The 21,492-nt window shown below is 41.4% G+C and overlaps 1 protein-coding gene across 2 annotated transcripts in view; it reads right to left on the bottom strand.

Annotated features, from left to right (window-relative positions):
• LOC117360536 (SAP domain-containing ribonucleoprotein-like) overlaps window positions 1-21,492 on the bottom strand; it is a 179,429-nt gene that overhangs the window by 24,397 nt on the left and 133,540 nt on the right. For both annotated transcript variants that reach the window (XM_033944434.1, XM_033944435.1), the window contains exon 8: window positions 7,604-7,623. In XM_033944434.1, coding sequence (XP_033800325.1) covers window positions 7,604-7,623 — 20 coding nt within the window. The remainder of the gene's footprint in view (window positions 1-7,603; window positions 7,624-21,492) is intronic.

The raw sequence follows: 21,492 nt of genomic DNA, 5'->3' as shown, positions 1-21,492 counted from the left end.
CTTTGCATACTAAGCACAAAATTGAGGGCACAAGAGTATAGGTTCTGGAATGCAAACACTGAAAGAAACACGACGGCAGATAAAGGCCAAATGGCCCATTTAGTCTACCTATCTGCAGCATCAACTATCTCCTCCTCTCCATATGTCCAATGTGTCTGTCCCACACTTTCTTGGAATTATCAGTCTTTTCCACCACCTCTACCAGGAGATTATTCCATGCATCTACCACCCTTTCTCTAAAAAAGTATTTCTTTAGATTACTCCTGAGCCTATCACCTCTTAACTTCTTTCTATGCCCTCTCAATCTGAAGTTTCCTTTCAATTGAGACTCACATTTATGCCACATAGGTATTTAAACATCTCTATCATATCTCCCCCCTCTCCTCCAAAGTATACATATTGAGATCTTTAAAGTCTGTCTCTGTATGCCTTAAGTCAAAGACCATCAACCGTTTTAGTAGCCTTCCTCTGGACCATCCTGTTTATATATTTTTGAAGGTGCAGTCTCCAGAATTGTAAACAATATTCTAAATGAGGTCTCACCAGAATCTTATTCGGGGCATCAATACCTCCTTTTTCCTACTGACCATACCTCTCCCTATGCACTCTACATCCTTCTAGCTTTCACCGTCATCATTTCAATGTGTTTGACCACCTTAAAATCTTCACATACTATCAAACCCAAGTCCCGCTCCTCTTTCATGCACAAAAGTTCTTCACCCCCCTAAACTGTATTGTTCTCTTGGAGTTTTGCAGCCCAAATGCATGACCTTGCATTTCTTAGTATTACATCTTAGCTACCAAATTCTGGACCTTGAATTCTCAACCAAGTTACCTCCCTCACCACATCTTTCAGCTGTCCACTCTGCCAACCTCCCTTCAATCCCTGCCACCTTTTCTGAAGTCACTGAAGATGAAACTGCTCTCCTACTTCAAATCCACCACCTGTTCCTCTATCCGATTCCCTCCCACCTACTCGGAGCTATCACTCCCATCTGTCTCATCTTCATCCTATCATTCTCCACTGCAACAGTTTCTGTTGTCTTCGAACATACCATACTTACACCTCTCCTCAAATGACGCTCACTAGGCCCCCTATAACTATCACCCCAAATTCCTCCTCCCCTTCCTATCCAAGCTACTCAAACGTGCTGTTCATCATCGCTGCCATAGACTGGGACATTAGCAAATTCACTGATGCCATAGACAGAAGATCTTTCTGAGATGTGATTACTGCTTTCCCTTCTGTTTGTGCTCCATCTCAAAGAAATTAAAATAGGAAAAGATTTTTAAAAAACCCCAAGGCAGATCCATTAGCTTGTGGCAGAAGTGATGTTTCAAGTTTTAGATTATCCTTGATATACCACAATTCATCAAATATCTCTGCGGTTTACTTAGTGTTCCAACATAATCATGAAAAAATAGGATGAGAGGAAAAGAGGGATAATCTGAAAATGGGAATGATGACTGATGTGATTAAATTTGCAGATGAAATAAACCTAGATTTATAAAAGTTGTTAAATCATGTGAGAAATTGCAGGAGGACCTTAGAAGACTGGGCATTCAAATGGCACATGAAATTTAATGTAGACAAATGCAAAGTGATGCATATTGAGAATAATCATCCAAATCATAGTTAAATCAAAGCTAGACTACTGTAATGGTATTTATCTGAGGCTGCCTTTGACTTGTATGAAAGCATTACAGAGTGTGCAGAACTCAGTAGCTCAGATCCTGATGGGGACATCTCATTTTGAAGACATTTCCCCAATTTTGGAAAAACTTCATTAGTTACCAGTTTACTATCGTGTGCAATTTAAAATCTTGAAAATTATCCAACAAGGTATTTATGGTATGTTACCTGACTACCTGAATAAGTGCTTGACTTTATATAATCCAAACAGTTAAGATCAGAGAATTGTATGTTATTGGGTGTGTGTAAAAGGGGAGTAGCGAAATATGCCATTACCAGGAAGTCCTGTTTTTCGGTAACAGGCCCAATATTATGGAACAGAGTTTCCAGAGTAATACGACTCTGTAAAAATGTTTTACATTTTCAGAAACTGCTTAAAACATACTTTTTTGTTCAAGCGTTTAATTGATATCAGAAATTCTTTTGGGATGAAAATTTTTGGAATTAGTTCTAAAGAAGAGTTTAATTGTAAGGGAAGATAGATGTGTGGGTTTCTAATCTGGTTTCGTTTATTTGATGTTGATGTCTGTCCATTCATTTTATGTATGTTTTTATTGTGAGCTGCTAAGGACTTAAGCAGATTATAAATATTTTAAATAAATAAAGAACATAACAATAGCCTTACTGGGGCAGACCAATGGCCTATCTAGCATAATATCCTGCTTCCAACAAGTACATGGCAGAATGCTAGGATCCACATTAGGAGCCACAATCCAAGAAAGATCTAGATGTCAACACAGACAGTATGCTGAAATATTTTGCTCAGTGTGGGATGGCAGCCATAAAGCTAAACAGAATGCTAGAATTTATTAAGAAAGCGATAGAAAACAAGACAAAGAATATTATAATGCCTCTGTACTGCCTCATGGTGCAATTGTACCTCGAGTACTGTGTACAATTCTGGTCACAGTATCTCAAAAATGATTATAGTGGAATTAGAAAAAGTTCAAACTGGCTAACCAAAATGGGGATGGAACTTCTCTCATAAAAAGAAAGGCTTCAAAGTTTAGGGTTTTCAGCATGGGGAAGAACCAGCTGAGAGGTGCATATGATAGAGATCACTCATACAAAATCCTGAATGGAGCAGAATGGGGAAACATGAAACAACTGTTTACTCTATCAAAAAGAAGAAAGACTAACGGATCCAAGATGGCCGCTGCTAAGACATGCTGAGAAGTATGCACCTTAACCGCTCCTCTACATTCTTTTTCTGCCTTGGAGGCTTTTGAGGCCCGATATTTCCTCTCCATGCCGAAGAGAAGAGGCAAGAGTACTGCTGGTGCCTCGCAGTGCTCCATGGTGCCGACTCGGCAATATTGAGGAGCTGTTGCAGCGGATGCAGGGAGTTACAACGCCGACATCTGATGTCAGCCCGAGGGCGCCGGGGCTGAGCAAGACCAGGGCTGCTTCTCTTGGGCCGGACATCACCCTTAGTCCAGATGTCCGAGCGCCACCCTCGCAGCCCCAGGTTACCAGTTCTCCGAGGGGCAACAAAACCCCGGAGCTGGGGGAGGTCCTTTCTCCTGAGGCAATTAACATCACTACGGAGAGCATGGAGGCAGAACTCCCTGTACAGAGAGTTGCTGCAGGACAGTGGTCTCAAACTCGTGGCCCGGGGGCCACATGCGGCCCGCCTGGTTCTATTTTGAGGCCCTCGGTCTGTTTATCATAATCACAAAAGTAAAATAAAACAGTTTCTTGATCATATGTCTATTTAGCTATAAATGACAATATTATTATTAAGACTTAGCCGAAAAGGAAAGATTTATAAACTATAAAGAGTTTTACCTCATGCAAAATTGTCATTTCTTTAATAAGACATTAACTTTTTTTTTCTGAGGCCCTCCAAGTACCGACAGATCCAAAATGTGGCCCTGCAAAGGGTTTGAGTTTGAGACCACTGCTGCAGGAGAATCAGGGACTGGTTCAGCAACCGGAGGTGGAACAAACCAGAAGAAGCAAGGCCAGGAGAATTCCTCTGAGGGTGAGCATTTCTACACCCAACAAAAATTTCCTATTTGGGAGAAGCCCGCTCAGGTGACTCTTGAGTCTCTTTGGGACTTAGTGGCTAACTTTGCTAAAACTATTAGCCCCAATTTCCAATATATAGAGACTAAATTGATTCAACACACTAAAGAGCTCAAGGACTTAAAAGAAGATCCGATTGTTTCAAAATCCTCTATTCAAAAGCTTGACCAAGATTTATTACAATCTAAACAACTACACGAGGCCCTCGTTAAAGATAATGTGAATCTTAGAAGAAAATTAGAAATACTTGAGAATAATTCACGAAATAATAACCTGAGACTTGTTAATTTTCCTAGACTAACAATGGTAACTCCTAGGAAGATGCTTAGGAGATACTTGGTAGAAGTTCTACAAGTCCAGGAAGATACATTACCCCCATTTTCTCAATTGTACTATCTACCTAATAAAAATGGGCCTCAACCACAGTCAAAAAAACTTGATCAAGCATTACTGAACGTATCGGAAATTTTGGAAACATCGGATAAGGACAGAGTAACACCTTCTACATTGATATTAACTGTAGCTCTTTCGATTGATAAAGTATGGTTATTGAGGCTTTTCTTTAAAAATAAACAGAAAAGAGTTTCTTGGATATAAAATTCAAATGTATCCTGATTTCTCAAGAGAAACTAAAAAACGCCGTCGAGAATTTCTTCTTTTGAGACCAGGGGTCATTTTATTGGGGGCTACATTCTATTTGAGACACCCCTGTATATGTATTATTTGCCACCGATCAGTTAAATATGTTTTCTTTGAACCTCAACAAATAGATGGGGGAAAATCAATCGCTCAATAGTTTGAATATGTTATTCCTACCTCAGCACTATGTATAGCTTATTCTTAAATAGATTTATATTTTCTTTTTTCTCACTTATGTGATATCTTGGATCCAATTTGGAAGACTTGAGTTGTGTTAGTTAAACTAATATTCTTTTGTTTTATGGAATATCAAGGTGTAAAATGTTTGTTTTATACTTTGAGAAAGCAATGTCCTGTCTAACCAACTTTCTGTACAAGTGTATACTTGGTATGTAATTTGAAAATGTATAAATAAAGAAAAAAGAAGAAAAACTAGGGAATACTCCATGAAGTTACACAGTAATACAGTGGAACCTTGGTTTGCAAGCATAATTCGTTCCAGAAGCATGCTCGTAAACCAAAGTGCTCATATATCAAAGCGAGTTTCTCCATAGAAAGTAAGGGAAACTTGGATGATTCGTTCTACATCCCAAAAAGACCCCCCCCCCCCGAGGCCACTGGCGCACTTCCATCCCACCCCACATCGAAAAGACCCCTCCCCCCCGAGGCCACTGGTGAGCTTCCACCCCACCACATCCCAAGAACACCCCCCCAAGGCCACTGGCATTGCCCCCCCTCCCAAACCCTTACCGCGATCGGGCACCGGACCACAGCACCAACCCACAGGACATGCTGGTGCTGAAAGAGCCTGCTGCCTGCTCTTTCGGCACCGGCATGTCCTGTGGGTTGGTGCTGCGGGCAGGTGCCCGATTGCGGTAAGGGTTTGGATGGGCGGACGGGTGATGCTGGTTCTCGGGGCGATGCCAGTTCTTGGGGGTGGGATCTCTCGCATATCGAGTCAACACTCGGTTTGTGAGGCAAGATTTGCGAGAGTGTTTTGCTCGTCTTGCAAAACACTCGCAAACTGCGTTACTTACAAACCGAAGTTTGACTGTACTTTTAAAATGAATGCCAGAAAATATTTTTTTTCACTTAATGAATAGTTAAGCTCTGGATCTCGTTGTCAGAGGATGTGGTAACAGTTTAACTGAGGTTTGGACAAGTCCATGAAGAAAAGGTTCCTGATTTGCTATTAAAGCAGACATGGGGAAAGCCATTACTTATCCTTGGAATCAGTAGCATCAACTCTTTGGAATTCTACCAAGTACTTGTGACCTGGATTGACCACTGTTCGGAAGCAGTTTACTGGGCTTGATGGACCATCGGTCCGACCCGGTATGGTTATTCTTACGTTCTTATCTTGAATCTCCCCTGTAATTATTATTTATCATTTAAAGTATAGAATATGTTGTGTAGATAGTTATATTTAATCTCTATACTGCCTTCTTTACATGAACTTAACACAAAGCGGTTTACAAAAGACAAAAATAATATAGTAAGTTAAGGATGGATATTATACTTTGCTGTGAGAACTTTTGATAACTCAATAATGTAATAAATGCGTAGTTTAATGCATTTGAATTATATTTTTTACATAAGAGAATGAAAAAATGTACAAACTGTGAAGACTTAGAATACAATTAAAAACTCTCCTGGTCTCTGCTGAACTTTCTAACAGGCAGCTGATAAACTGCTAGAAGACACAATAATACTTGGAAGTTGGAATCAAGCCAATGGCCAAGACACTTCAACATGCTATTGAAGGCACAAGATGGTTCAGCCAAGAAATCCAAAGTGTACATACTTAAATCCATCTTAAGACACAGTGAATCTCAAGCATGCTGCAACTAGCAGTTGAAAGCATTCATCAAAATCATGCTTTGAAGGAGAGATTAAACATCCAGTAAAGCTTAAACATGAATTAAAGGTCCTCTAGGAAACAAAAATCAAATCATTCTTTAGTAAAACGGAAGATAGTGTTCCTAATTCAAGTGAACCTTGGTGTTGCGATTACTCAGACATGGAGTTCTTTAGTGCAGAGTCGGATGTCTTTTCAGAGCCCTGAAGCAGCAATGACATTATCATGAAATGACGGCCATCATCAGCAACAACAACAAGATTTATGTTGGTGGAAAGCACAGAACTTCTGGTAACAGCATGGTTCACTTGGATTAAGAACACTGTATCTTCCGTTTCACTGAAGAATGATCTGTAAGACATTGTCCAAATGCATTTTTTTCTTATCATTATAGTTTTGTGTTTTACAAGCTATGTGACAGCTAAAAGGAAGTTTTTGGGCCAGTGACAGAAGTTTGTAGGGGAGCTAGTGCATGCGGCTCTTCCCTTCATAGCCACAGAAGAGGTATATTCTCCGTAGCTTCTGAGGCCCTTTTTTCTCCTTTTAAAACAATTTAAGTATGATTTAAGTAGAACTTAATATGCAATTACAATTAGCATTTAAAGCTGGAGGATATATTGTATTTATTGATTACACAGAAACCTTATGTGTATTTTATGTTCTACATGGTTTTACTCTTATCTTTTTATGGGTACTTACACACCTCATTTATATAACTTCCCATGCTTTACAGTCCTCTACTCAGAATTAGTTTCAGGTATATTCAGGAATGTTGTACAAGCATGCTAATATGAAATGCCATGACTCTTCTATTTTGGGTCCTGTGCTTGGCATGCTATTTGTTACAACCAGCAACTTGAGTCTGATGTACTGGCATTTTGCTGAGGCAGACCTCTTTCAATCTAGTTGCAGCTTTTCTTTATTTTATGACTCTTTTTGTGTTTGTATCATTTGATTTATTTCTTATGTTATTTTGTGCCTCAAACTAATTGCTGTAATATTAATCATTTTATTACAGGTTCCTGGAATATCTCTAGTCTTTTACCCCTACCACTGTTTAATACAAACAAGAGAAAGATAAACAGTATGTTTTATAAAAGCTTTCTCTGTATATCTGTTCCACAAACGTTTCCCAAAAGATAAAACACACTCACAAAATGCCACACAAATTCAGGACCTACAGATTATATTTTAATTTCAGTAGCAGACAGTGGAAATTAATCATATTCAACCATTGGGTCAGTAAAATGAATTTAATATTCCCTTGAGATTTTGCTTTCAAACTTATGGTGTCAAGAAAACTTGATATATACTGTAATCACTAGAATTATTCTATTCTGTAAATGCAAGGACTTTTAACATCCGTGTAGAAAAAAAAATCTTACCATGATTTTTCTTCTTTCATCTTAGAAAAAGAAAAAAAAAAAAGGACTGTTATAAAACCAGGGTGGATAAAAATCAATGATTTTTAAAAAATCAGATTTTAAAAATTTAAATTGGATATTTTTAAAATAAATTCTATCTAAGTATAGCTTTCTATTTAAGATACATTATAGTCCAAAAGTTATTCATCATGAAATAAGGATTACCATATATACTCAAATATAAACCGACCTGTATATAAACGAAGGTAACGGGTTTCCCCCCCCCAAAAAAAAAGGACAAGAAAAAGGTTAACTTGAATATAAACCGAGGTGTGTGTGTATTAATATTCAAGTGCAGTACCTTGCCCTGTCCTGCCAGGCTCTGCACCTTGTTCCCCCCTCCCTCCCTGATCTGCCAGGTTCTGCATTCAGCTCTCTCTCATTTCCTCCCATGCCTGTGTCTGCATCCAACCCCACTCTCTCCCTTGCCAGTCTCTACACCCAGCCCCCCTCCCTCATTAGGTTCTGTCCCCATCCCTTCCGATGCCGGCAGGCCTACAGGGCCTGCCATAAGTCCTGGTGGTCCAGTGGTGGGTCAGGACAGCAGGGATCCTTCCTGCCTCCTATCCTAGCTGATTCTAAGAATTTTTACCACCCTCTCGTCTCTCCCACGCACCTTTAGAATCCCTGGTGGTCCAGCGGTAAACTGGGGCAGGAGCGACCTTCCTTCACTCCTACCAATGCAGAGCCACTAGCTGATTGACTGCTGTGAGTTCTCGTGAAGGACCTCCAGACAGGGCCCTGAGCCGCCAGTGGGGGATGCTGGAGCAAGAAAGGCATGGAGGAGAGGCACTAGCAAGAAGAGGCATGGGTGCTGGCTGACTGGCTACAGGATGTGCCTCTTGCCTTGAGAAGCACGTCCTGTAAGCAGTCAGCCAGCACTGGCACCTCTCCTCTTTGCCGGCACACTACGCAATTTGTGATATACTGGTATAGACTGAGGTTTTTTATATTATTCTCTCCTTGGAGAAGAAAACCAACTATTTAATGGCAGCAGGCCATAAAAGAGACTAGTTTGGGAATATTTTAATGAAGTTCCTCTACCTATGGGAAAGGCATACATACATGCAAAACACAAATATTGTAATAAAGATATGCAAGGCCTGGTGTCTCAAATGAAACAACATTATGAGAAGGGCTTTGATAAAGATGACAAAAAGGAACATGTTTGAACAGGCAGGATCTTCAGATTGGTAAATGTTTTGTTTTCATCATATTTCTTAAAGACTGGCTTAAGGAATTGTCATATTTGAGCAAAAATATATTATTGTTATTTTTTTTCTTTATAGCATTTTAATTATTATATGATCACAAACATCATTCCACATGAGCAGTAACATTCAAATCTTTTCAAGCAATAATTTCAAACAAAGTAAACTATTTTTTCCATTGCTCTATTATTGGTTTACAATATGCGGGGGAGATAGCTTTAATAAGTCAGATTAATCAAAAATCAAAACATCATCATTAAGAGAATTAAACGGCGCTTCTGATAGCTAATCTTGTTCTAAATTCATGAGCCTTCCTCCTGGAAATTAGCAAGGATACTTGCAGTAATCACATCTTTACCCATAATGAACCCTGAAAGCTGTGAAGACTCAAAGAAAGCATACTTGGCTCCTTGAAACCTGATACAACAACAACATTTACAGGGATAGCTAAGGCTATCCCTGAGGCCTTAAAAGCAAAAATTGTTTCCTCTTTTTTGGGGTAACTCTGGAAACATCCGGATATAGTCTAACTGTTTTATCCAAAAATAATTTATCTTTATACTTAAAGAAAATCTTCAAAAATCAATCACGGTCCGAATCCAATGCTAACTGAACAGAGTGTAGCTACTGTCATCTGCTTAGCCACTGATCTTTCTAGAATATTCGTTAAATTTAACATATCCAAAGCTGGAGACTGTTGATCTTCAGGTATTTTTCTTTTTCCCTCGGGGAGATAATAAACTTTTGAGACTAAGGAATCTTCAAATTTTCAGTAAGATGCCTCTTAAACATATCAAGAGCTGTATTATTTCTTCTTGATACGTTCTCCAACATTTGTAATTTAAAGCTAATATTTTCATTTTCTTTCATCAGCAATTGATTTTGTATCCCCACAGTTTCTACTTTTTGTTTCTGTTTCACCAAGTCTGTTTCAATTTTTTTCCACTCTTTGCTGAATATTTAATGATTCCAAAAGTATTCCAGAGCAGTAAGTGGTTAAGTTTTTCATCTGAGTACCCAACGAGATTTTATAACTCCTAAATTGCCTCCCAAATGGAGTTCAGGTCTATAACTGGGGGTTTCTTAAATGGAGCAATCTCAAAATTTACCACAGACACTTTAGAGTTCACAGTACCTGCTGAGGAAATTAATGAAGACAAGTTCTGCTGTTCCTCTGCTGACTCCAGGAGTTCACACAGTGATAGTTGTACTTTAACAGCAGCTGAAGCCCCTTGTGCAGCTCTTCACCTTCTTTGCTGCATATTGACATCGCTGCCTCATTTCCCTCACTAGCCATGTGAACGCTAATGACCGGGGGTGTGGCTGCACCGGCGTTCTCTGCTCCTCCGGAGAGAGACTTACAGTCTCGAAGGAAGCTAAAGAGTCCTCCGACCGACTCTCGCCTCGAGCCGAGGCCTTTTTCTCATCCGGCTCTCCTCTAGGCTGTCTCTTGACGAAAGCGTCCATCGGACCTGATCTCAAAGGTACTTGCCCGGGTTCAGAAGGGAAAATCCGGATCTTCGACTTCCTTTTAACCATTAGAATTAGGAAAATGGTTTGGCAGCGCTCCACTGAGATCAATCAGGGCGCCATCTTGGCTAGGCGCCTCAAATATTTTATTACAGTGGTACCTCGGAATCTGACTTAATCCATTCCAGAACCCCATTAGAGTTCCAAAACATTCGAGTTCCAAGACAAATTTTTCACATTGAAAATAACAGAAACTGGATTAATCCATTCCTTGGTCCCACAAACTCAGATTTTCAAATAGACAGCAAGATCGGACTCCCTGGCAAAGACAGCAAGATCGGGCTCCCTAACTGGCATAGACAGCAAGATCAGGCACCCCAACTGGCATAGACAGCAAAATCGGGCCCCCGTTGGCATAGGCAGCAAGTTCAGCAACGGCAACTGCAAACGGTGCTCAGCCCAAAGCTTCCTTCTGACGCGAACCGCCCAGGCAGAAACAGGAAGCTGCGTCAGAGGGGAATCTGTACGTTCAGATTCCAAAGCAGCGTTCGAATTCCGGGGCAAAATTTAATTTAAAAAAATAGTTCGGATTCCAAGTTACCACTGTATTACTGAATGTTACCGTCATTTTAATACAGTTGTTATGAAGAAATAAAGAGTTGAAACAAGCATCTATTCCTTTGTTGTGTGGTACTGAGTGGCTGTGAATACTAAACTAAACTTTAAGTTTATATACCGCATCCTCTCCATGAATATAGAGCTCGGTACAGTTTACAAGAGCTTAATAAAGGAAAGTGTAACACTTTGAGTTTGGAGGTAGTGTAAAAGGGGGGGAGGAGAGCATTACATTTTTGTGAAAAGACTAGTTTTCAGGTGCTTGCAGAATAGTTGGAAGGAGACCTGATTCCGCAGTGGGGTAGTAAGGTTATTCCAAAGCCCTGAGATTCTGAAAAATAATAATAATTTTATTCTTATATACCACAATACCCGGTGAGTTCTAGGTGGTTTACATCAATTAAAGTAGTATCTGCGTTGACACGCAGATTTACAACAATTTATCAGATATACACAATTTATCAGATATAAACAAATGTTAACGCAGATTTACAACAGTTTATCAGATATAGACAATTTATCAGATATAAATAGTTTATCAGATATAGTTTATCAGATATAAACAAGTGTTAACCAAACTTGACAGAGGATGACGGGCGGTGGGAAGATAGGGAAGAGAGAAGCTATTAAGGGGGAGAAGAAGAGCGGAGGGGGGGGCGAGTAGTAATGTAAGCCGGGGGGGGGGGGGGTCGTTAGAGGTCTTGTCCCAATTTTCCCACATGGAGGATGCCTTTTAGTGAGGGGAAGGATAGCTTAAGTTTTTAGGTAGGCCTGGTGTTGATGGGATTCGGGGAGTTCCAAGAAAGAGGGCTTAGGGGAGGGAGGATGCCGTGTGGGATTTTAAAAGCTAGACAGGAACATTTAAAGTGAACCCTGGTGATTATTGGAAGTCAGTGGAGTTTGGACAAAAGTGGGGAAACATGGTCAAATTTATGTTTTGCGAAGATCAACTTGGCCGCAGTGTTCTGAATTAGTTGAAGTCTTTGAAGACTCTTTTTAGTTAGACTTAGGTAGATGGAATTACAGTAATCTAGTTTGGAAAGGATGATGGATTGAACAAGGATGGCAAAATGTTGTTGACGGAAGCAGGATCTCACTTTCCTCGACATGTGGAGGCTGAAAAAGCATGATTTTACCAGGGAGTTGAGGTGATCGTTGAAGGACAGAGAAGAGTTGATGATGATGCCTAGAACTTTGCTTGAGAACTCAAGCTGCAGCGTAGCGCCAGGCCAGAGGGTAGTGCGAAGAGGGTGGGCAGCTGTTTTAATTTTGGACCGAGCCAGAGAAGTTTCGTTCTGGACTTGTTCAGTTTCATTTGAACAGAGAGGGACCAGGATTGGAGTTTCTTTATGCAGACTGTTATGTTCTCAGGGAGGTTGTTAAGGTTCGAGTCTGTCTCAAGAAGGACAAGGATGTCGTCAGCATAAGTATAGATTGTTTCAAAGGAAGACAGATGGAAGATTTTCAGGGAAGACATGTAGATGTTGAAGAGATTAGGAGATAGGGGTGATCCCTGTGGGACTCCATAAGTCGGTTTCCAAGGAGCGGACGTGGTGCCATTTGTGTTGACAGTGTAGGAGCGGGAGCATAAGAAGTTCGAGAACCACTCTAAGACTGTGGAGTCGATGCCTATCTCGGAAAGTTGATAAATTTGAATATTGTGGTGGACGACATCAAAAGCTGCAGAGAGATCGAATTGTAATAGGACAGCAAACGTATTGCGAGAGTTTAATTGTTGCACCTTTGAAATTAAGGAGACCAGGAGAGATTCAGTGCTGAAGTTGGGTCTGAAGCCGTATTGGTAAGGTAAGAGAATGGAGAATCTCTCTAGGTAGGAAGAGAGCTGAGTGGAAATGATGGATTCTAGCATTTTAGTCAGGAGAGGGATGTTTGCTATGGGACGGTAGTTAGAAGGAGAGGAAAGGTCAAGATCAGCTTTTTTCAGTAATATGTCCCATTTCTGCGGAGAACAGGCCCGATAGTAAAGCAGAGTTTTTAAGTCTGGTGAGGGATGAGAAGGCCTGCGCGGGAATATTCTCATACAGGGTAGGAAGGGAATGGATCCAGGGTACATTTGCAGGATTTCAGTTTGAGGCAGAGTTTAGAGTTCAGATACGAGTCTGTCTGCTGGGATAGGGTTAGAGTCATTGGAGGCCAGAGAGTTGTAGGAGACTGATGGAGGGAAGGAGCTCCTTATGGAAGGAGCTCCTTTTGGTAGTGATCTTTTCGTTGAAGAATTTTGCTAGGTCGTCTGCTGATGGGAAGGAAGGGGAAATGGTGGAGATGTTTTTAGAAGTTAAGGTGCGCCAGATGTTAAACAGTGTGCTGCTCTAGTTGTTGGATCTGGAAATTTTATCACCGTAGAAGTTCTTCCTTGCTTTTTTTAGTACTGAGATATAAAACTTGATATTGTCCCTCTAGGATTGTCTGTCTGAAGGGAATTTAGATTTTTTCCATTTGCGCTCTAGTGCTCAGCATTTCTGCTTCAGTTCTCTGTGGTACGGAAGATACCAAGGGGTCTTACGGGAGTAGAAGCATAGAAACATAGAAGAGTAGGAGATAGATTTGGTAGATAAAGGGGCAAGAGCATAATAGGTAGTCTTGGAGAGGTTTATCCAGTTGTGCCAATTAGATTCTGGGTCAGCAGGCTTGGAACAAGAGGAAAGTCGGTTGAGAAATTGGGACCAGAACAGTTCGCTCGTGATTTTTTTGCAGGGTGATAGGATTTGTGGCACAGGGTGGAGATCCAAGGTGGGACATGAAAATGGGGAGGCAGAAAGAGATTAAAAAGTGATCGGACCAAGGAACATGTTCCCAACGAGCATCTTCGGCAGAAGTTTTGTGTTTGGTCAGGTCGAGGAAGCTGATGATGTCTAGTATGTGCCCCTTTTCGTGGGTTGGGGAGTACGTAGAAGGGAAACCTAGAGAAGAGAGGAAATTGTTGCATCTTTGCTGGTGTTGTCATCTAGGTGGAGATTAATATCACCAATGATCAATAGTCTCTGAAATTTTAGGAAGGCGCTTGTTATGGTCTCGAGGAAGAGATTGGAGGATTTATTCCAGGGGGTTGGTGGCCGGTTTAGTAACAAGATACCTAATGGGTAGGGGTGGAGTTCATCCTTGATTGAAGCTAGCATATATTCTAGTGAAGTGTAGCTACCCTTTTCGAGGAGCTGAACATCGAAGAATGATTTGTAGAGGAGTGCCAGGCCTCCTCCTTTCTGGTTTATTCTGGGAGAGAAGAGGCCATGGTAACTGTAGGAGCAGAGTTCGTTTTGCGTGAATAGATCGTCTTTTTCAATCCATGTTTCTGTGATGCACAGGAATCCAGGATCAAAGTCCGCAAGTAGGTCCTTTAATATTTGGGTCTTGTTGCAAGCAGATCTAGCGTTACAATAGAGTGTTGGGACTGGGGTGAGAGAGTCAGAGATGAGGTTTGGTAGGTTGGCAGGAGGAACGGGCTTTAAAGAGGAGTAGTTGACTCCTCTGGGTTTTTTTTATGAAGGGGTGATTTCTGGTGCGCACTAGCGCGGGGATTCTGAGGCCAGGGCAAATGTTATTGACGTTTGTGGAGTCGAGTAGATTGGGGGGGGAGAGGTTTCAGGCAGTGAATAGTGTTGGTAAATGAGCAAAGTAAGAGAAGAAGAAACCAAGAAGGTGGTTTCATGGTGCGATCTAGGAGAACCAGTGAGAGGACTGAAGGCAGAACCTGTTTGTTTAACATGGGGATCTGGAATTAGAGGTTAGGTTCTTGTTGGGTATTTGATAGAAGGTGTCTTAGGACTTGTTTGACTTTCTGAAAAGTGGCTTAAAACAGATGAAGAACTTGGCACAGTGGCTTAAAGTGGAAGAAAGGTTAGCACCATATTGCTTCTAGAGAGACAGAGCGGAGGTAAAAACTTAACAGAATGAAAATCTTAGCACCCAATTGTTTCTAGTAGGACATAAGACGTAGACAGAGGAAAAATTTAGCAGCTGATAGCTTCTAGTAGCTTTGCACCTAATTACATCTAGTAGGACAATCGGAGATAGAAACTAAATCAGAGTATAAAAACTAAATCAGTAGTATTACAATGAGTAATACTAAATAAGCAGTAATGGTATCAATAATAAAATAACATCACTGATTATTTTGTTTAGGAGACTATCATCAACCTAAACAATTCTAAAAACTATCCACTTTTGAGATCACCATCCTCCTGTTCTACAGTATCAGTGTTATCTGTCAGGATAGTGTTTTCATGCTATAATGTTATTGTTTTAGTTAAATAAAACTATTTAAATTGTTATTGAGTTAAGGATTATTTTTTTTCTCTCAATAAAGTACAGTAGAAAAGTTGTCCAAATATGAATGATTAACCTATTAAACTGGAGATAGTTCAACTCATAATTATGTATTTTTAATAGTATAACCAAATCAGTAATTTTTTGATGTAACTAAAACTAATCTGAAAAGTTATTGAAACCTCAATCTGGTTGTAAATATTAAGAGTATACCAGTAAGAATGAATCTTTCTGTAGAAAGTTGATGAGAAAAACCTGATCTTAGATTCCCAACTTTCAAAGCACACTCAGCAATCAGCAATAAAACAGTTAGCAATAAAGCCAGAAAATCATAGATTTTCAATAAAGTATACTTGTTATAGGAAATTTGGTGAAAAAAAATTAGTTCTTAGGGAAACTTGTTTTATATCTATCTATCTATCTATCTATCTATCTATCTATCTATCTATCTATATCCCACAACAGTACGTGTGCACCCAAAGGCCCACTGTAGGAATGACCCCAAAACATCATATACAAGATAGACCAACAAGGGTCTATCTTTTCTACCCAACTAAAGTGCAGTGAAAGTGGGAAACTTCAAATATTAAATATAACTTACGCTCTACTTAAAATGAGCCATAAAAATCCATAATAACTATAATATCAAAAAGATAGAAAAAACCGCTTATCTATAGAAGCATGCAGTCCTTTGTCTGGTGCTGTGGCTGATTTTGTTAATTTTGTGGTTAGGAATGACTTTTAGTGATTTGACATCAAAACGTTAAGAAATCAGTCAAGTTTCTTTTGATATGTATTCTTAGATTTTGAGTGCACAGTAGAGTAGGTTGTTTATATGTTTTGTTTTGATGTTCTTATGATGTCATAACCTGTAGGTGTTGTATAAAGGCCCACTGCAAATTGCTATTTTTCATTAATTGCAATTGAATTAAATGAATATTAATTGTTTAAATACACTAAAATGACAGCTGTATGCTAATTTTTTCATAAGAAACTTGGCTGTTCACCTACAAAGAGAGCAACAGCCATAACCTTAAGAAAAGAAGGCTACAGTTACCGAGAGATTGCAGCCAAAATTGGTTCAAGATGTGTCGCTGGCTGGGGTACTGAAACTGATTCAAAAACAAGGCTGGAAAGGGCCAGAAAAAAAGATACACCACCTCAGACTGATAGAAGGATAGTGAGAATGGCTCTACAGAATCGGAAATTAACTGCTGTTGACATTAATAAGATAATCCAAGACGGAAGACAAGGAGGTATCCCGAGGTATGAGAAATGCACCATGTAGAAAATCTAGTCCATTTCTGGTGGTAGCATTGTCTAGTGGCAGGCTTTCTGAAATCCTCTAAAATGTCTTGTACAGGTTGAGAAAACTGAAGAGGAGTTATGTTGAGAGATACCAGCTGTCAGGTGTAGAGACTGCAGGTTTGGATGAAGAAGAGATCCTTGACTCTGTGTAAGCAGAGATGGAAAAACTGGTAGAAGGTATGGCTCCCTGCTGCTGAGTTGAAGTAGAAGGGAGTACAGAGGTTGCCTGAGCCACTGAAGAGCTATCAGAATCATGGTGGCATGATCGTTCTTGAGCTTGACAAGAGTCTTGAGAATGAGAGGGAATGGATGAAATGCATACAGGAAGAAATTCGTCCATTCCAACAGGAAAGCATCTGCCTCAAGGCGATGAGGAGAATACATTCTGGAGCACAATTGAGGCAGTTTGTTGTTGTGGGGAGATGCAAAGAGATCTATCTGAGGAGTTCCCCACTGAGAAAAAATGTGAGGAAAAGGCAAGGAATTGAGTGTCCATTCGTGAGGTTGCAGAAGACGACTCAACTTTTCTGCCCGACAGTTTTTCTCACCTTGAATGTAGACAGCTTTCAGGAAGGTGTTGTGAAGGATTGCCCAGTCCCAAACCTTCAGAGCTTCTTGGCAGAGGAAGAGATTCAGTTCCTCCCTGTTTGTTGACATAGTACATGGCGACTTGGTTGTCCACACAAATGAGGACTACCTGGTCGTGAAGAAGATGTTGAAAAGCTTTGAGAGCATTGAAGATTGCTCTGATTGATATGACACCGACGATCCGTGCCGGACCAATGGCCCCGAGTATATAGGCCGTCGAGGTGAGCTCCCCAAGCGTAGGTCAAGGAATCTGTCGTGAGGACCTTCTGATGAGGAAGCGTCTGAAACAGTAAACCTCTGGAGATTGGAAGAGAGCATTCACCAGTGGAGAGACTGTCTCAATGAAGGAGTGACTGTGATATGTCGAGAAAGTGGATCTCAAGCCTGTGTCCACTGAGATGCCAGGGTCCCCTGAGGAATTCTGAGGTGAAGTCTGGCAAAAGGAGTCACGTGAACGGTCGAGGCCATGTGACCGAGTAATACCATCTTGTGTTTCGCTAAGAGTGAATAAAGGGTAGGCACTCTGACACAGCTGAAGAGCATCCAGATGCTACTGAGGAAGGAATGCTCTGATCTGGATAGTGTCCAGGATAGCTTCGATGAACTGTAGATTCTGAGAGGGCTGAAGGTGGGATTTGGAGAAGTTGATTTCAAATTCCAAGCTTTGTAGGAACCACATAATCCATTGGGTCGCTACAATAACCCCCTGAGATTTTGAATCTTTGATGAGCCACTCTTCCAGGTAGGGGAATACCTGAAGACCATGGTTTCTTAGAGCTGCTGCTACCACCACTAGGCACTTGGTGAACACTCTTGGAGATGATGCCAGGCCGTAAGGTAGCACTCTGTACTGAAAATGCAGATTCCCCACCCGAAATCAGAGGTACCGACGGGAGGCTGGATTAATGGGAATGTGAGTGTAAGCCTCCTTGAGATCTAGAGCAGTGTTCTTCAACCTTTTTACACCTGTGGACGGGCAGAAATAAAAGAATTATTTTGTGGACCAGCAAACTACTAGGACTAAAATTTAAAAATCCCGTTTACGCCCCATCTCTGCGAGCTCGGTCCCCGCAAACCATCTGATCCCATCTGCACAAGCCGCAATTATGATTTTATATTGAACGTATTTTATTAAAGTATAAAAAGAAACAATATTCTGAACAATTGTGATTTTATAAATACAAATATACAGAGCATGGACCAACAAAACCCCTGTCTCCCCTCTCCTTCACATATATCCCCTCTACTATCAAGAAAACTGAACAAGCCAAGTTATTATAGAATGCTACATAGAAATATCATGCTAATATCATAGAATACTGCAGTCCCCAGTTATGTCTCTAGCAGGATATATATTTCAAATCTGATATATTCTAATGACAAAATAGAAATAAAATTATTTTTTTCTACCTTATGTTGTCTCTGGTTTCTGCTTTCATCTTCTTTTCACTCTTTTCCTTCCAGCATCTGCCCGTTCCATCCAATGTCTGCCCTCTCCCCCTTCCATATGTATCTGACTTCTTTTTATGCCCCTCTTCCCTGTCCATCCAGCCTGTTCCTCCTCTCTCCTTTTTACATCATTCATTCCAGCTTCACTGCCTTCTTCATTTTTATCTCTCCTACACCAGATCTAGCATCTTTATCCCTCTCTCATTTCTCTGCTGACCCCCTTTCCAGCATCAATGTCTCTCTACTTTCTCATTCCTCTCTCTCCCCTTTCCCTCATCTGATCTCTCCATTCCACCCTGACCCCCTTCCCCTCCTGTAATCTCCCTGCCAGCTGTTTCCTTCCTTTTTTCTTTCTCCCTTCCCTCCTTCCTTTTTTTCCTTCTCCCTTCCCTCCTCCCTCTATCCAACATTAACTCTCTTCCCATCCCTTTCCCTCCTCCCCTCCCAGCAGCATCTCTCCTTCTAACTCCCTTCAAGTCCAGTAACAGCTCTCCCTTTATCCAGCAGCTTCCCAGCCTCCTACAGTGGCTTCCTCCCCTTCCAGCAGTTCTCAGTACTTGCCTGCAGGAAGTTGCCGGTAAAGCACTGCCCTGGCAAGTAGGAGAGCTGGTGGGAGGGGAGACAGCCACTGTGAAGGCTCCCCAGGATCTTGCTCGCACACGCTGACCATCTCCCTCCACTTGCACCTGAATCTGCAGCTCTCTCCGTTCTAATCGCAACTTTCCCGTGGCCCTCTTCAGCAACTCGGCAGGAGCGGCGATCAAGACAGGCTGCCGACATCGGGACCTTCACTCTCTGAGTCCCGCCTATTTTGTTTCAACTTCCTGTTTCCGAACAGGCGAGACTCAGAGAGGGAAGGCCCCGACGTTGGCAGCCTGTCTTGATCGCCTGAGGATAGGAGGAACATTAGTCAGCAGGAACCGCAGTCGGGAGGAACCGCAGTTGGCAGGAAATTTAACTGCCGACTTGATCTCTCCGGCCCTGTATGGACCGCCAGAAATTTTCTGCGGACTGGCACCGGTCCGCGGACCGGCGGTTGAAGAACTGTGATCTAGAGAACATAACCAATCATTCTGATCTAGAAGGGGATAAAGGGATGCTAGGGACATCAAAATTTTTCTTTGACCAAAAATTTGTTGAGAGCTCTGAGATCTAGTATGGGTCGCAGATCGCCCGTCTTCTTCGGAACTAGGAAGTAATGAGAGTAAAACCCCCTGCTCTGCTGGTCCAGGGGAACTTCCTTGATGGCACGGAGATGAAGCAGAGCTTAAGCTTCCTGAAGAAGAAGGGCGATCTGGGATGGATTGGAAGGATACTCTCTTGGAGGAAACTTTGGTGGAGTCTGAGTGAAATGAAGAGAGTATCCCTTCCCTGATTATTGATAGCACCCAGAGGTCGGATGTAATGGACTCACATCGATGGTAAAAATGATGGAGACGACCTCCTATGGGAAGAAGGGAGGACAGAGGCAGAACGATGGAGGTTATGCTCTGTGTGAGACAATCAAAAAGTCTGAGTAGCCTTAGGTGCAGCAGAAGGCTGAGGTTTTTGTTCCTTCTGCTGCTGTTGTTTCTTGGGAGGTGCTCGAGTGTAAGGAGCTGCCCTTGGAGGATAATGCCTCCGATAGGATAGAAGAGGCCAAGAAGGTTTTGAAGGAGCTGGCTTAGGCTTTGGTCTGATGAAAGAAGCAAGAGATTTTTCATGTTCAGACAACTTCTTGGTGGCAGCCTCTATGGATTCATCAAAGAGGTTATTGCCCTCACAAGGGATATTAGCCCGACGGTCCTGAAGATTGGGATCCATATCGATGGTGCAAAGCCAGGACAGGCGGCGCATCGCTACCAAGAATGCAATGACCCTGGAGGAAAGTTCAAAGGCATCATAAGATACATAGTAACATAGTAGATGATGGCAGATCCATCCAGTCTGCCCAACCTGATTCAATTTAAATTTTTTCTTCTTAGCTATTTCTGGGCAAGAATCCAAAGCTCTACCCAGTACTGTGCTTGGGTTCCAACTGCCAAAATCTCCGTTAAATCCTACTCCAGCCCATCTATACCCTCCCAGCCATTGAAGCCCTCCCCAGCCCATCCTCCACCAAACGGCCATATACAGACACAGAACGTGCAAGTCTGCCCAGTACTGGCCTTAGTTCAATTTTTAATATTATTTTCTGATTCTAGATTTTCTGTGTTCATCCCACGTTTCTTTGAACTCAGTCACAGTTTTACTCTCCACCACCTCTCTTGGGAGCGCATTCCAGGCATCCACCACCCTCTCCATAAAGTAGAATTTCCTAATATTGCCTTTGAATCTACCACCCCTCAACCTTAAATTATGTCCTCCGGTTTTACCATTTTCCTGCAACCTGAGTTGTGTCAAGGTAGCAGTGACTTGCTGAAATTCCAAATGACTATGTTGACCAAGGTCTTTGGAAAAACCAGGAAGTATATCAATCAAGTAATTGAAATAAGTAGTGAAAATAACATTATAATTTAGAACCCTGGAAGCCATCATCGAATTTTGATAAAGGTGACGGCCAAACTTGTCCATGGTCCTACACTCTCTTCCAGGAAGTACGGTGGCATAGACCTTGGAAGGATGGGTTCTCTTCAATGAAGATTCCACAAGAAGGGATTGGTGAGATAGTTGTGAATTCTCAAAGCCCTTGCAATGTAGAGTTCTATACCTTGATTCCAACTTGCCTGGATTAGCAGGAATAGCATAAGGAGTGTCGAGGTTTTTTTTGAAAGTTTGACACTGAAGTCTGTTAAGAGGAAGTTTGACTGAATTCTTAGAAGATAGCCAGGATGTGATTTAAAGTCGGTCAACTCTGGAGAAAGCTTTTTTAACCATGAGAAATCTACATAAAATAAGAAAATTCTTTGACATAGAACAATATAGGCTCATTGTCCAATCCCTAGT

The sequence above is a fragment of the Geotrypetes seraphini genome, chromosome 5, assembly GCF_902459505.1.
Source record: "Geotrypetes seraphini chromosome 5, aGeoSer1.1, whole genome shotgun sequence".
NCBI classification, from domain to species: Eukaryota; Metazoa; Chordata; class Amphibia; order Gymnophiona; family Dermophiidae; genus Geotrypetes; species Geotrypetes seraphini.
This window is presented reverse-complemented; position numbering and strand designations above follow the sequence as displayed.